General features: G+C 46.6%; 1 protein-coding gene across 3 annotated transcripts; it reads left to right on the top strand.

The window, feature by feature from the left end:
• The first annotated feature begins 904 nt into the window (after window positions 1-904).
• KCNJ8 (potassium inwardly rectifying channel subfamily J member 8) lies at window positions 905-8,395 on the top strand. Of its 3 annotated transcripts, none has more exons than XM_054187396.1 (3): window positions 905-1,041; window positions 1,695-2,142; window positions 5,516-8,395. In XM_054187396.1, the coding sequence occupies exons 2-3, from the start codon at window positions 1,778-1,780 to the stop codon at window positions 6,414-6,416; spliced, it is 1,266 nt and encodes a 421-aa protein (XP_054043371.1). In that variant the 5' UTR covers window positions 905-1,041; window positions 1,695-1,777; the 3' UTR covers window positions 6,417-8,395. The 3 variants fall into 3 exon arrangements, with proteins under 3 accessions (XP_054043371.1, XP_054043365.1, XP_054043378.1); XM_054187390.1 differs by lacking the exon at window positions 905-1,041 and adding an exon at window positions 1,048-1,434; XM_054187403.1 differs by lacking the exon at window positions 905-1,041 and adding an exon at window positions 1,048-1,444.
• The last annotated feature ends 8,616 nt before the right edge of the window (window positions 8,396-17,011 follow it).

The following is a 17,011-nucleotide window of genomic DNA, read 5'->3' as shown; positions in this document are numbered from 1 at the left end:
GCTTCATTAAAATCTAAATTTAGATCTTTTCATAAAGTTGATGCACTGTTTATTCTTCCTACTACAAACCCTAAGACCTCGGGGAAAAAAAAAAAAGCTACAATTTCCAAGAATGCAAGTTTCCATTCAACGCAAGAGCCAAAACTGTAAACCTTGACCTGTGGGAAAAAGAATGAACTTGTGCGATTTCAGTGCTTGGTTTTTTGCCATTGTGCGTAGTTTCTCCTATACCCATCCCATATACAAATATCCATCTGCCAGTGCCCCTTACACCAGCTGAACATTGTAACGGACCTGACCCTGTGCCCAACACGAGCTGTGAACTATAAAAAGGAAAAAAAGGAATGCTTTTTTTTTTTTTTTTTTCCTTTCCCCTTGCAGAAACAGGTAATTAAGTTTGTCAAAAGCAGCAAAGGCCGTGAGATTCTGGCTACGGTCCTCCAAACACTTACGCACATGCTTCGCTTTCTGCCTGCCAGCTGCCTCGCCGAGATTGGAGGTACGATAAAAGTTAAAAAGGCGCAACCGGCGCCGCTGCCCTGCCGCAGCCGGGGGCTTGCCTTTGCCCGCCCACGCAGAACCACCTCCCCACCGAAAAGGCACAAGCAGCCAGCGTTAAGCACCTCGCCCTTCCGCTACCTTGGCTGGACCCAGCCTAAAATGCCCCCAACCCTCCCAATCTGCCGCGCAGGCACCGCTGGGCGCAAGGAAGCGTCTGCCCGTGTGTCCGAGCCCCGCACCGCAACCGGGGGCTGCGCTCCCCGCCCGCTCCCGTTCGTTCCCCGCCCGCTCAGACCAGCCCCGGCCCGGCGCTGCGGGGCCGAACCGGCCGGGCCCCGGCTCCGCTCCGCTCCGCCCGCCCCGCTCCGCCCCGGCCCGGCCGCGTCCCGCCCCGCGGCCGCTGAAGGGGGCCGGCCGAGCCCCGCGGTTGTGGCGGGGGGTCCCTGGGAAGCGGCGGGGGGTCAGGCAGCCCCGGCCCTCCCCTCCCCCGGTGGGACGGGCCAGGCGGCGGGGAGCCGCGGGGAGCCGGGCTTTCCGTAGGTTCGTTCTGTCACCCGTTTGGGGACAAAGTTTGGGAATAAAGGGAGGGTTCCCCCGCCTAATCCCGGAAAGGAAGGAGAGCTGCGAAGGGGAAATGCGACCGCCTGCTCCGCGGAGTCCCGTTTCCTGCCTCCCGCACTTCCAGCTCAGCTCCTTCTTGTGATGCTTGCGGGGGACGGGACGGGAGCTCTCGGCAGGGCTCCTGCCTGCGCTGCGGGGCCGGAGCCATAAGAAATGCGTCTCCACGGTCCCTCCGCACACTAGCCTTGGGTAACACCGGAGAAGTCTGATTCTTCACGTCCTGAAGGATGCGAATCACTTAGTGCTCCACGTTGCGGTACCCACCCGGGCACGGCTACCTCCTGGAGATACATCCTGAGGAACCGACCTGTCGTACGTCGTGGTACTTTACACCGTTTGCAAGACTGTTCTGCAGCCTGCCTTCCTGTAAAGAGTGTCAAAATAGCATCTTCTGTTTCTGTTGCGAGCTGATACCACTTGCTCATTTAAAAATGATGGTGTGAAAGAGGGAGGGCACTGTAGAATAAGTAGTCACGCAGTGACATTTAATGTAATGGTACAGGGGTACCTACTCGGGGCTTCTTGCTGTAGTGCATAAGTGACAAATCTGACCAGGTTCTCTCTTTTTGCAGGGTAGAGTGAGCCCTGCGGAGACGCACTAGAGGGGACCACCCCCCATTTCGCATCTTGCTAAGTGGACTATGGTGGCAGGAAGATGTTGGCTCGGAAAAGTATTATCCCTGAAGAGTATGTGTTGGCACGGATCGCTGCCGAGAACCTGCGCAAGCCGCGCATCCGAGACCGGCCACGCAAAGCCCGCTTCATCGCCAAGAATGGGGCATGCAACCTGGCACACAAAAACATCCGCGAGCAGGGGCGATTCCTCCAAGACATTTTCACCACCTTGGTGGACCTGAAGTGGCGTCACACGCTGGTCATCTTTACTATGTCCTTCCTGTGCAGCTGGCTGCTCTTCGCCATGATGTGGTGGCTGGTGGCTTTTGCCCACGGTGACATGGACCCAAGCACAGAAAGCGCTACGAACAGCACAAAGTGGACGCCGTGCGTGACGTGTGTCAGGTAAAGTACTGTCAGTGGGATGACAAAAGGGGGGGAACAGAGCTGCCTGCTGTCCTGCCAATGCCTAACATGCAGCTTTTGGCTTACGTGAACCGTTGTGTTCGGTTGAGACAATTGAAAAGTGCGGTGTTTTCCTCTAGATTACGTAAATTCAGCAAGCCTTCTGGGCTTGGAAAATACTGTACTGTAGATTTCTTTGATTCCTTACAGGATCTGAAAGAGGGAGACCTGCTGCTTTTCATGTGTCTCCACACTCTGTGGGTAACATACCTTGCCTGTCGAGATAAGAGCCTGCTACAAGAGTGGGTATGTGTTATATGTATTGTAACGTTGTCTTCGGCAGTGGGAGCATCCCCAGTGTGGTGCGAGCCGCTTGCCGTGCCGGCGAAAGGTGGCCACCCCAAAAGCGGTGTCTGAGAGGCAGGGCACTGGCCACGCTTGTCAGGCAGGGCTAGCAAGATAAGTGCTGCTTAGGGCAAAACTAGATGTCTTCCAAGATGGGGTGCTTCAAAATACCTTGGTGAAGCTTTAGGCCAGCAGTTTGACAGAGGAGCAGTTTCCATGGCATGCATGAAGTGTCAGACAGCGAAAATTTAAGGGACTACTAGATTAAATGTCACCCATTGAAGTATTTCACTCCCCATCCCCAAAGCCACGATGATTTTCAAGGCACTGATAACCTGACATGTACACACACGGAATTAGAAGTGTGTTTGTTGACTGGAGGTGGGGGTAAGCAACAAGATTGCTTTGTCATCGCATCAATAAGATCTCTTTTTCCAGCACGAGGTTTTTCGGCAGAAAAATCCTGATTCGTTACAGCCCCGCTGCCCCAGATCAGCCGCCGTTACACATTGTAGTGCTGTGAGGGACTGGGGGTGGGGGGGGGAGGCGCTGCAGGGTCCGCTGAGACATCAGGGTATCCGCTCCCCTCTTCTCCTTTCTCCTGCACATGGGTTTGAGGCACCTCACCAAGTGTGAAGGGACATTGTATCTGGCTCACGAAGGAGCGGAGATTTCATTCTCCCTTTGTTTTGACGCTTTTTTGCTAAATGTGGGTTTTCCAAGCTAAAGGAAATGGGGATTTTTCCAAGCTAACCTTCATTAGGGTGGGAGGTTGGGGCAGGGGAGTGGGAGGGGGGGGTTTCTGTCTTGTTTCTTTTCCAATAAGTGGCCCCAGGCAGTCGCCTCTGAAACAAGACATCACAACCCAGCTTGCACCCGCCGGGGTGTCAACCCCGGCGTGTCCGGGGTGTGTGGGATTTGTCCAACCCGAATTGAGTAGCTACACCCCGCCGGTTCTTCAGGGTCAGGCGGGGGGACATCCTTCCACTTGGTTGGTGGTCCCCTCGGCTCAGCCCACCCCGGGGGGCTCCTCCTGGGGCTCCTGGGCCACCCTGCAGAGCCTGAGCCGGCTGCTGAGGGCTTCGTGCGGCTGGGACAGGGCAGCCCCACAGCCATGGCTCTTCCAGGAAAGCCGGTAACCTCTGCTGCAAGGACAGCCCGGAGGGGTGTGAGAAAGCAGAGCAAATAAATAGGTGTAATTTTCTGGTTTAGCCCACGACAAAGACACACGTCGCTCCCTCGTGCGAGTACCTGGGGTGGTTCAGCCAACAGCTGCTCAAGTGTCCACGTCCAAGCCATGGAAAAAATCTTTTCCCTTCATAGTGAAATACTTCATCTTGTTAAATCTGGCTACCGCTTTGGACAAAGCCATGAAATCGCAATATGATTGCTGACATTTTTAAGAATGGTGAGCTGTTAAATGTAAAATATATTTAACATTGCAATGATATGTATGCCAAAATAATGGCAAATATTTTTTAACCTACTTTCCTGAGATTTAGGCTCACAGGTATTTCAGGAGAGCTTTCCTGGGGAAGCGCCATTACAGATTTACAGGACACCTGGTTTGGGAAATTTTAAACCAGTGCCTAAAACTTGCACGGTGCTTTAATTTTTCAAAGTACTGCAGAAATTTCTAAATCTCACAGTTCTTTTCCTGGAAAGCAAATATTTTCCAAAGAGGAAAACACTTACACAGCTCTAAGGGGAAGGACCTGGGAATTAGTGTGATTTTGAGTTTCTGGCTCCCTCTTCACGTGGTCAAAATGCTGTACGAACTTGCGGCTTCAGTTACTTCCACTGTAAAAAGGTGGATTCTCTTTTCTTAATTTTTTTTTTTTTTTTGAGAAGGAGTACTGTTAAGGGAATCAGAATAGTTACTCCACAGGTAAAAAAAGAAAAATTTACTTAAAAGCAAATTAATTGAAAAGCAAACCAAAGCCAATGAATGGTTTAGAACCGTCTTTATGGGCAGGACGTATTTTCCATAGGTAAAGCCACGCTGAGCGTGGTGATGCTTCAGATGTTGGTGGATTGCGCTGTGTTACAAGGGTGACTATGACATTAGTTCATATGAGACCCACTGTGCTGCAAGTCTACCGGATAAACCCCAAGGTACCCATTTTAGACAGTAAGAGACTTTGGTGAAGGAGGTACCTGGTTATAAAAGGAAACTCAAGGCCCTGGTATATACAGGGGATATGATATTGTGGACTACTGTAAATAATGTATTTTGGAAAGTTTGTAGACGGCATCCTCTGATGTCAAGCACTATAGCATATTCGGGACATTTAACTCAACTCACACTTCTACAACCCACTTCTGTGTTGAAAATTTCCACCTAGTCTTGCCATGGCAAGCGAGCTAAACCCGAAGCCCGGGTCACAGTGTTGTCCTCCTGCCGGGATGTGCAGAGGGGACTGTGGAGGCCACTGGCCCCTCTCTGCAGCTTGATCTTGCAGCCTCAGTCAGAGGGTGAGCAAGGGTGAGCAAATTTCCTCCAGGAAATTTTTCTCCAGGAAATCCTGCTAAAGGGGGTCACGACTCAGGTAGTAGGAGTGAGATGCTGCAATTTTCCCCTTTTCCTTTCCCTGCAAAGGCTGGTGGAAGAATCTCAGCGTGCCAGCCAATTGCTCGCTATTGCCAAAACCACTGCTGTCTACCAAACGCTTCACGGGGTGGAGAAGGTGGAAAGCCCAGGTGTTACAGCACTGTCAACCAACACAATGGGTAGTATGTGTTCCTGAACAGGGGATCTAGTGAGCTTCTCAAGGTTACTTAGTGTTACAGACGGTCTTTTAGGAGCTCGGGCTCTGAGGTCTTCCCCGTCACCATCAGATACTGCATCAATCATACACGAACAGAGTCACTGAGCACGCAATGCTTTTGCTGGTGTTAACAGAAGGCTTAAATGTACCAGGACTGTACAAATAGGTCCTTAAGTTTGTTTCTGGAAAGTATTTGTTAACAGCTTCTCAATTTGTGTTCAGTGTCCTCAGAGTTAACTTTGTGCAATCTTCTTCTCCAGGTCTTTCACCTCCGCTTTCCTCTTCTCCATTGAAGTTCAGGTGACCATTGGTTTTGGGGGCAGGATGATGACAGAGGAATGTCCCTTGGCCATCACAGTCTTGATCCTGCAGAACATTGTGGGTCTGATCATCAACGCTGTCATGCTGGGCTGCATATTCATGAAAACCGCACAAGCTCACAGGCGGGCTGAGACCTTGATTTTCAGCCGGCAGGCGGTCATTGCAGTTCGAAACGGCAAACTTTGCTTCATGTTTCGAGTGGGAGACCTGAGGAAGAGCATGATCATTAGCGCCTCGGTGAGGATCCAGGTGGTGAGGAAGACTACGACCCCTGAAGGAGAAGTCATACCCATTCACCAAGTAGATATCCCTGTGGATAACCCCCTTGAAAGCAACAATATTTTCCTCGTGGCTCCCTTAATCATTTGTCATGTCATAGACAAGCGAAGTCCTCTTTACGATATCTCTGCTGCCGACCTGGCGCTCCAGGACCTGGAGCTCATCGTGATACTTGAAGGAGTCGTAGAAACGACCGGCATCACGACGCAGGCAAGAACCTCCTACATAGCAGAGGAGATCCTGTGGGGTCACCGCTTTGTGCCCATCGTCACCGAAGAGGAAGGCGTGTATGCAGTCGACTACTCCAAGTTTGGTAACACCGTCAAAGTGGCGGCGCCGCGCTGCAGCGCTCGAGAGCTTGATGAGAAGCCGTCCATTCTCATCCAGACCCTGCAGAAGAGCGAGCTGTCCCACCAAAACTCCCTGCGGAAACGCAACTCCATGAGGAGAAACAACTCCATTCGGAGGAGCAACTCCATGCGGAGAACCAACCCCTCCCTCATCGTGCCCAAGGTGCAGTTTATCACACCTGAGGGGAGCCAGAGTGCCTCAGAAACGTGATACACAGCTCCATGTGAGGACGGTGGGCTTCGGAAGGAGGCAGCACCCGTGGTGTTTTGTTTAAATTTTCTTTTACTTAAGGGAAAAGAACACAATGCAGGAAAGAACCATGCAGGAACTATTTATTCTATTACTTACTGAAAGCACCACCTAATGGCATTAGGAAACACTTTAGCACTTAGTGTATGAATTAATAAAAAATGGCACGTACACTCAAGAAAACACAGTTCACTCATGTAATATAATGTGTATTTATACTTGTTTTAATGGCATGCTAACTTTTTTAATCGTGGTTTTCCTACCAAGGGTCTCTTTCTTATCTTTTTCTGCTGGCTGTCACAAAAAGTGCTTTTTTCTATGGAAGTGGGTCACCCACCTGCAGGCAGAAGTGAGTCCTTTTTTAAACCTACTGCATACAGCAGCTCCCACAGATTTTGTGCGAGATAGTTGGATATCGATCTTTTGGGGATTAATTCCTTGTACTCTTGAAAGGAGTCGCTAAATTCCTCAACGGTTTCCCTGGAGAAGAGCCAGGATTTTACCTTCAGTTTTCCAGATCTTTTCTTTCCATTGGTTTATGGCAAAGGCATTTTGAGAGCAAATTCAGGTCAGCTGAAGTGACCTGACCATCCCACAGGAAAACTGGTGCCGCTCTGGGCAGCACCAGCAGAAGAAGCAGCGGAACAGCACGGCCTCTTGCAGAGCACTCCTCTTCTTCTCAGGGTGCCATACTCTGCTGCGGGACACCATGCGTCTGTAACGTAGCCGTAGCCCAAGCTGAGAAACTCAAGTCCTCCCAGCTGCCTCCTGAGCATCCATTTCACTGAAATTATTCAAGCTGAAAAAAAGCACACGCCTCCTTTAACATCCTCTTCATAGCGGTGGAAGACCAAATCCTGGTTTGTTTTCTCTTATAGGTGCATACACTGAAAGCAACGAGCGTACTTCCTTCACTTCCAGTATTTTTTGTAGGATTAAGTCTGTTTGCTTCAGCAGAAGGTTACTTTTTGCCAGTGGTAATTCACAAAGGGGAATGAGAGGGAACCGTGCCAGTAATATTAAAGACAGTTTTTTCAAAACGATCTGAATAATTTTCAGGGGAACTTGGGCGCTGCTGTTGAATTACTGTTTTTCAGCAGTGTCTCACCCGTGTTTTTGTATGATATAGCATTGAGAATTGGTGGTAAGCAGCTTTTCTTCAAATTAAAATGGGCGTTTGGTATCTAGATACTTCCCCAGAATGTCATCACAAGTTCTTGTAAAAGAATAAATATGTGTATGGCAACTAATTGTATCGTATTTGGTAATGCTAGAATGATGAAGGCTTTTTTCCTCTGTGAATTTGAAGTCTAATTATGGACAAATTCACGTTCAAATTTCTGACAGGAGTTGCCTTATATCTGTGGCTCAAGAGACATACTAGCCCTGTGCTGGCCCTCCGAGCCACTCAACCACTTAAATACTTTTATAATTTTAAGTATTTTCTTATTCCTATCAGGTAAAATAGTCAAAAGCAATGCTGGTTTCTCTTTCTCTTTGGAAGTCAGTTCATCAGCACTCGTAGGGAGGGTTTGCAGGCTTCGTGCGGTGTTGGGTGGTGGCACGGAGGGGCATTGCTCCGTAGCGTAGGCTCCCTGCATTTGGAGCAGGTGCCCTCCAGAAAATAAACACTGACAACATACTTCATCTGAAGCAGTAGCGGAAACTGAAGTTTCTGCTAAAAGCATTCATTCCTTGGCCTGCCCGTTAATGTTCTGGGAGGATGGATGGTGAACATCTGGAGACGTTAATCTGTCTATTGTGTGCCCAAACAATGAACATCTGTAGCTTCCAAGAAGAGTCAGAGCGAAGCATATACAGTTTGTCTCTGGCCTCTGTTTCCAGGGCTGTGAATTTCTTTGAGGCTGTCTGTTTGATCAATGGTTAAGTCAGATGCTGTACAAAAGCAAATTTTCTACAAAATAAAAAAGTGACAATAATGATTTCTTCTGTCTCAGATTTTTCCCTATTTCTTTCCCTTTTTTTCTTTGTATTCTCCATTGATTCTTCTATACTCTTAGTCCTTCTTGTATCCCAGCCTTTTCCATGGTCCTTTTGAGTAGTAGTTTGACATTATCTCAGTACTCTCTCAGTACTTCAGCTGAGATTTTTTTTTTACCTGCAATCATTTTCTCGTTTTCTCCTTAAGTACATTCTCCCTTCCAATTTTTATTTCGCCTTCATGTCTCTCTCTGCTTTACACCTACTGTACTCTCTTTCCTGTAAGGCTATTATAGGGATATTGGTATTTTGAGATAACACTAAGGCACTTCATGTGCAAGGATGCTGAATCATAGAATGGTTCGGGTTGGAAGGGACCTTAAAGATCATCTAGTTCCAACCCCCCTGCCCTGGGCAGGGACACCTCCCACTAGACCAGGCTGCTCAAAGCCCCATCCAGCCTGGCCTTGAACACTTCCAGGGACGGGGCATCCACAGCTTCTCTGGGCAACCTGTTCCAGTGTCTCACCACCCTCACAGTAAAGAATTTCTTCCTAATGTCTAATCTAAATCTCCCCTTTTTCAGTTTAAAACGGTTACCCCTCATCTTATAGCAGATACACAAGGCTGAATCATGACAAGGCATGTCGTGAATGTCACGTTCATATGTGGTGTGCCGCTGCTCCTTGCAGAAAATCCCTTAGAGCAAAGCCCCTTCCTTGAGCAAGTTTGGAGCCCTGGAAGAGGTCCGTGGCAGAAGCAGTCAGGGTACAGAGAGCGGCGGGCAGGTTTTGGGGCTGCGTTCCTCACTGAAGGACAGGTTTCAGACCCGGCTTTGCAGCGTCATGCCTGCTGAGAGGGAGTGAACTGGCAGCACCACGGTTCAATATGTTTCATTACTTATTCTCCCTGGCAACTTTGTCAGATGAAAGAGGCTTTATTTTAAATTTGAAGTTTTCTGTTTGAAGTGTTTGAAGTACACTGCCAAGTTAAGGATGACAGTTGAGATTTCTACCAAATACCACCGGCAGTTCATGCCGGCATTTAACTCTCTGTCTCTCTCATTGTTAATAATTTAGAAAATTAGAAGCAATAATGTATAAGCATCGTCTCACTGTTCTCCCTTCACACTTATTTGTGTCCCTGCCATTCCCATCCCCCAGTAACATGGTGTAACTGGAACTGCATTATTTGACATCGCTCATTCCGTGCATTTAATATGCTTTGGCTCTTTGAACCGCCCTCCAGGCAGATGTCGCTGTCACTGGTGTAGCCTTCTGTAGGGAACAAAACTATTTACGAAGAGCAGAAAAGTGATTTTTAAAGTCCTTCCAGGACAGACGTAATATCTGGGACTGCACTTTATTTTCTCTTTCTAGTCTTATCTTAAAGAACTTCTCTATTTTAAACAGAAAAATGGCAGCGAGACCCTTTGTCCTCTCTGTGGACACTCAGGAGATTCAGGGTTACCGTGGTGAGGACGTAGAGAGCAAACAAACACAGACAGCGCTTACAGGGGATATAAAGCTTAATGCTCCAGGGTCGAAGCCAGCCTCTGAGTAATAGGATTTGGAGGAAAATTTCCCTGATGGCAGGTTATTCTGTAGCTGTCACCTTCAGGATTTCTTGTGCTCTCTTTCTGGTGTGAGCCAAGGAGAGAGGCAGGACCCTGGCGCAGGCGCACCCTGGGCCAGGCGGGTCCGTCAGGTCTCTGCAGGAGGGCTGGCACACCGCAAACACGAGGGCTCTTCCTTTCCTCCCGCCCGGAATGATGCTATCAAACCCCGCAGCGAACCTAGCTGCCAGACAGCCCCGCCTGCAGCCAAGTCTTGCCAAGATGGTCATCGAGCGCTGCCCAGAGCCCAAAAAGTCTGGCTTCAGGGAGGAGCCCTCAGCACCTGTGGCGTAGAGGAGAATGCTGCCAAACCAGAACAGGGCTCGATGTGGGGTTTGGGGCTGCCCACTGGAGGGGGTAACCTGGCTGGGTGGGACTCCCAGTGAGTCTGTGCCACAGGCAAGGCAAGGGGGTTGCCCTTCAAGCCTAGGCTGGACCAGGGCTGCTGAAGACAGAGGCAGGATAGGCACGTAAACCTTCAAAGATGATGAAAAATGAGATTGTGACTCAATGAGTGACAACTGGGTGTATTTCAGGTGCCATGGGGCATCCTGTCTGGTCCCCAAAGCTGCTTGGATGGCCACTGGTCTCCCATCGGGACCATGACACTCCTGCCCACTGAAAGCACCCCTCCTGGGCACCCTCCAGTGCACCCAGCCACATCCTGCTCTGCGTACCAAGCCCCCATAGAGCCTGCTGAAGGCCACACTTTGAACCTCTCCGTAACACTTGGCGTCACTGTGGCCTTGTAGAATGATCTCCCTGCTGACCGTTGCTTCATGGGCACATGTTGCACCACAGCAGCTTGCCTTTGTGAATGCTTGGCTCCATCCACAGAAGGGTTATCCCAAGCTTTCTGGGATATTCAAGACATCATACAGCAAGAGAGCAAGAACTATATTCAGATTTAGTTAATACCTCATGTATGTAATAGGCCTTTATCCTAACACCATGTCTTACCGTAGTCCATGAGATCGTTTCAGAAGCACGGGACTCAACTTACCTCACCACTGTCTTGAATGATTTCACAAAAATACAGACCTTTTTCAATACTGCATGAAGTTCAGGTGAGGATTTATGCTTTTGCTTTTCCATCTGGAAAGCAGTATGCACACACCATTCTGCTGACTGCAAAAACATGGCTAACGTTGCATATCTTTTCTTCTTTCACCAACTAAGATTGAGGTCATTTTGTGAAACCAATTTCCAAGCTGTCCAATTATTATTATTAGCAAATGCTTATTGCTGCAAGCTGACAAAGTAGCTAGTGCAAGACCAGAAAGGAACTTCAGAGAAAAAAACATTAGATATTAGATGATGAAAGAAACAAAGCTTTCATTATTTTTGACAAATTATATTCTCTGCGGAGCCTGATATTTTCAAAACACTGGTGGGGGTTTGGAAGAGACCATCAAGCAATAAATCCTGTCCTGCTAGACTATGTTTTTGTGCTGTGCTACTATTCACAACAGAGTTTTGTCACCCCAGCACGGCATCCTACAAGTGTGCATCAGCCTGGTCTTTAGATGCTTGCAGTCACCAAACATGATGCTGGGGACTCATGGTGAGCTGGGTGGTGGCTGACTGCGGGAGCTGTGGTCAACCAGAGTCTATGGGGAGTGATGCTGGAGTTCGTGGATGCCGGGATGGGGCTGGAGGCAGCAAAGACCCTGGTGTCAGTGCCCTGGGTTGGTGACTTGTCCCCAGGAGCAGACTGGGAAGCAGTGTGGCTCCCCAACTGATTTACACAGTGTTCTTCACAGGAAGGTATCATTCTTCATGTCAAGCTGGTGGGGGACACTCATGCTGTGTGTGACAGATGGCAGTGAAATACAACATGATGGAGCAAATCCCCACTTCTCTAAACCTGATTTCCTGGTCTGGGTTGCTTGCATAGCCAGGTGAGAGTTAACTTTTTGGCCCCCAAATGCTTATGTTAAAATATATTTTCCATATATGTGTGTTTACATCACATCCAGACTAATCTAAGCTGATAGGCAAGAATTTCTAATACCCCTAGCATATTAATAATGCTTCTCGGCCCTATCTCTCTGAATTATGTTTCCTACTTCCCTTTGAGAATTCTTTGAACTTGAAAAAAAAAAAGATTTCTCATGTGATAACTGGACAGTAAAGATAAGAAAGATAAAATACGTTCCCACATTCTCTTATTGGACGGCGTAGAGAGATTTAGCCCGCAGAGACAAGATCAGTGCTGTCCAAGAGAAACAGCCACTGAGATTGAGGCACTCCCAGTTAGGACACATCACCAAGGGGCTTGGATTAAAAGAAATATTTAAAAATACTAAGTATTCAGCAGGTTTTTGGCTGAGAACTCTCCTTTCAGACCATTGAGTTGGTGGTCTTTCAGAGACTGCTGAGTTATCAGTTAAGAGTGAAGGAAATATGCTAGGATCATCAAGACATACTACAACGTAGAAAAAAGACAAAAAACATGCATTCAAGGAAAATATTGTCCGTATTTTAGTTATTGCAACCAATAATTTTAACATTTAGGTTATTAAAAATTCAGAGAGGCAGACAAAGAACTGATGGATTCTCTCTTCACCTTTAACAAAGGTTTAACAGCTTCTTTTTTTTTTCCTCTACTCTAAAAAAGAATTGATCCAACTGAAGACATTACTTCTACCCTCGAACATGGTGTAGTTTTCCAGAGGATACGTGTTAGCCTGAACAGACTTTTCTGGGCTCAGTGCAGGAGTAGCTGTGTTTGATGTCGTGGCCTGTGCTGCTCAGGAGGTCAGACGGAGTGATCTAATGGTCCCTTCTGCACTCCAAATTTATGAGAATAGGGAGGGTTAATGAGTTTTGGTCAAGAGAAAGGCTTCTTCTGATTCAAAAGTCTTAAATTAAGCTCCCACTGAGGAAATAAACAAACATGAAAGAACCCCAAGGGTTAGGTATCACCAAATGGTTGATTTGTTTTGACAAATGCATTTCAGTGCTAATTACTGATCCTTCAAACAGTACTGACAAATGTCCCTGGGAATAATTTGTAAAAATTAGGATATCTTATCATTACAGGAGTTTACTTTGTTTCTACTGTTGTTAAATTTTGGCTTAGTAGCAAGGATGAAAAAGCCAGCTTCTGTGTGGGCCAAAGTGAAATTGTATTTCTTGGCTTTATGGTCGAGGTCTACTGCAAAGATCATTAAATTGAAGAATGGCACTGGAGTGACTGCAAAGGGCTGACGCGGTTTGGGGCTCAGTGTCTTCCCCACCCAGGCAACATCAATGCTCTCCTCAAGTGCTATTTTTGTAACCACATTAGCCACGAAAATTAATTGCATCCTTCCATGGCCCAGCCTCGTTATTCTTCAGGGTATATTTTTTGATGTTAGGTCTTTGATTCTGGGTGATCCGGGTTGGTCTGTCAAAAAGGGGTTGCTTCTGCTGACTGTGACAGTTTCCAGATTCAGCGAAGGCCAGGATTTAAAGCAAAACCGAAGGGTTGCAACACCCAGAAAATGAAACTCCACTGAATGTGAGGGAGAGCAAGTGATAATTGTTAGCCCCTTGGGTGGTCAGCTTTGCATCTCATAGCATTTTAAAAATATATCAAATAATAAAAGATGTTCTGTGCTTAGCCTTAGCCAGTGTTTCTAAATTGTGTTATAAACAGACACTATTCCTGGCTGATCAGATTAAAGTGCTTATGATGTGCTATTTTTTCCATATACAAAATCTCACCACATTCTCTAAATCTTTTGTGTTAAATTAAGTGAGTAATAAGATTTCTGAAGCTCTCCTTACAGTCAGCCTCTTTGTACTGCCTATACATCAAGGTGAAAAATGGAATACAAGTCTGAATGGGCTTTTTGAAATATTCAATTTAACCTAATTTTAAAGACACGAGTATCCTTCCGTTTATATCGGTATTAATTATGTCATTATCAGTCATGGGTTTTTTTCTGTCAAGGACAATAATCTGTTCAAATACCAATTCTGATATTCTGGTTAAAGATAAAGAGTAACAGGCAATGAGCAAAGAGTAAGTTTACATTTTGATCAACTGCTCAAATACAAAAAAATTGCTTATGATATTGCATCATGTTTCTGTGAAAGTTTGTAGTAAACTGTGTGACTGAGGCCAAGTTTTTCAGTGTGTCATTTTTCAGGGATTAAAAAAAGAAAAAAGCCTTCCACAATCCATTTTATTGTGGTACATCTTGAGGAATGACCCCAAGAAAATATACAGTTGGGCACGAGTGCATTTATTACTGAGGTCCAGCTCAGTACTACAATTTGCCCTTGATTTTGAAGGACAGCTGTCCCATCACTAAGCGCATAAGGCTATGCCCAGTATTAAAACTGGGTGTATTTTTTGCTTGAATAAAAAAAGTTTCACCGGTTTCACCTGAGGCCAGACAATCCCTGAAAAAGCGTTAATGTGGAGTAAGAGGTTGCCATCCTTCCCTTAGGGGCATGGGCACGACATTAACTTCACTGCATGTTGTGTGTCTGCTGTAGGCCAGGGTTGACTGGCACAGGACGTCAAGTTTACGCGCAAGTTGTCATTCAGTCACAGCCTAAGTCAGGAACGCCAGCCTGGTTGATAGAGAAAACCTACGTATGTCACCTACAAGACATAAGACACAGAATTAAACCAGGAGTAGTAAGATGACCACGTAAGGCCACAAAGCGGCTGCCAGCAGCTGAGCCACATGACCTTTAGTTCTGCCCCTTCTGTCAATGAAAGCTCCGGGCAAAGTGGGACATCTTCTGGGGTTTGTCTTTCCTTGCTTCAGTCCTAACAAATGCTTCACCCCCGTTTATTTAAACTTGGAAACAGTGCAACCCAAATGATACACAAAGCCCTGAAACATTTTGTCACAATAGTTTAGAACTTCTTACATTTATAAGTAATGGAAAATCCCACATTTAAATGCAAAGGGATATGCTTTACATTGTTTTCAGGGGGAGCTGGAGACAGTCCAGGGCTAATATACTTCAGTCGTATCAAATAGTAGAGTAAAGGCAGGAAACCAGAGTAATGAGAAGTTAAGATGACTAAAATAAACATTTCCTGACCACGCACTGAATGGTAAGTAGAACGGTCTTCAAAGCAGAGGTGGCACAAACTTTACTGATGGAGATGTTTAAAGTGAGACCGTACACAGACGTGTACAAGCACAATAATGTAGCAGGGAAACCTGTGGATTAAATCAACCGTATCTTTCTCTTTTCACTTGTTGACATCCGGACAATTCACTGAGAGGCTGCTAGCGATGTCCACAAAATAGAAAGACTGTCTTAAGTAGGTAGTCACACCTTCCACACTGCTTGCAATTCACTGCAAATCTCACAGCTAGCAACTACTGATAACTCCTTATGTCCTTCCAACATAATACAGCTATGTAGATTAATACATTCTTTCCTATTCCACCTCAAGCACAGGACTATTAATTAGTCAGCAAATTCCTTAAACTTAAATTCTCCTTGTGTACATTATCAAATCAAAGGAGAAAAGCTTGTTTAATTTGGTATTTATATAAATAGGTATTTATATACAGAGGTAAGAGTTTGCACTGCCAGATTTGGCAGTAGGGATTCTCCAGGTTATTGTAACTTCGGCTTTCCAGCCCATAGATTCCACTTAAAGCTTGGTCTCTGGCCACACAAATTTTTTTATATGTGTATGTATTTATATGTAGGTACGTATGTGTGTATCTCACAAATCCTTATGTCTCAGAGACCCCCCCATGTGCTTTAAAGAGGAAAAGACCATCACTGTAATGGACTTCTCTCCCATCCAGGGCTTCGACTACCCACATTGACCTTTGAGCAAAGCTACCAGCTCCATCTGTTCTGGCAGACGTTAACGAAGGTCCAACACAACAGAAGATGCATTGTTTGTTTGGGAGAACATGCCGTGAGGGGGGAATTTTCATCCTTATTAGGGCAACCTAGCAGTGATTAATGTGACATGATGTCACTGGTTTTGAGACTGATTTTTGTTTGTAACTCTTAGCAATGTGTTGGTTTAGATTTCAGTCAAGTGCCTCGGAGAGCTTCACATGACCGCTTTCCTCTTTGAAGTTTTCAACTTGACTTACGAATGTATGCAGTGGCGGAGAAAGGCCGGTATGTGCCAGTGCGCCATCTGGACAGAAAATGGGGCAGGATAGTTACAAAGCAAAGATTATTTTTCCTCCCCGGTTCGGATTTCCAGGCATTTTGTATGGATACTTCAGAAATGTCATTTGGAATATTACACAGGGCAAATAAACAGTAATGGGAAAATGTGTGCATGTGCAAGTGTGTGTATGCAAACACTCATGTAAAGACCATTTATGTTTTGTTCATGAACTTTTTTTGTGAAAAAGGAAGGGTTGTTTTAGTAGAAACAGATTTCAGACCTCCCTTTGAAAAACTTGCCCGTAGTAATTTGGTACAGGAAATCGTCAAGAGGCTGTGGCAGTTCAACTCGGTGAACTTGCCTTACGTAGGGACCCATCTTCTGCCAAACAGCATCAGTCATGGCGTGCACACAAATGAGGGTACGAATGGACCTTCCAAGGGGTGAAACATTTATTAGCAAAGACATGGCAGGCATGCCAAATGGTTGCATTGAAAAGATCTGAGTTTTTAAAGGCTAACGTTTACTCTCAGTGGCCCCAGGGAGCTCCGTGAGCGCTCTCAGCCACAGGCAATGCCATGTGGGGAGCTGCACACACCGTGCAGGACATGCACGTTCGGCCACGAAAAGCGGTAGCAACCACACAGCTACGTGCCTCCCTGTTCACATCAGGCAGGGACTCACTGCCAGCTGGGTCGCATGCCGTGGCCATGCGGATTTCACAGAAACAGTGAGGATCAGCCCCAGATCTTCTTGCTCTCAAAAACACATGTGCCTATAATGTCCCCCCGGGGAAGGCTCGCTCGGAGCTGCCAGAAGCACAGTTCAAAGGACTGTGAAAGACAAACCAGATTCCCGATTCCCTTCCGCAGCTTTTGCTTTGCTAAACAATTGATGATT

Source organism: Rissa tridactyla, chromosome 1 (assembly GCF_028500815.1).
Source record: "Rissa tridactyla isolate bRisTri1 chromosome 1, bRisTri1.patW.cur.20221130, whole genome shotgun sequence".
Taxonomy (NCBI): Eukaryota; Metazoa; Chordata; class Aves; order Charadriiformes; family Laridae; genus Rissa; species Rissa tridactyla.
This window is presented reverse-complemented; position numbering and strand designations above follow the sequence as displayed.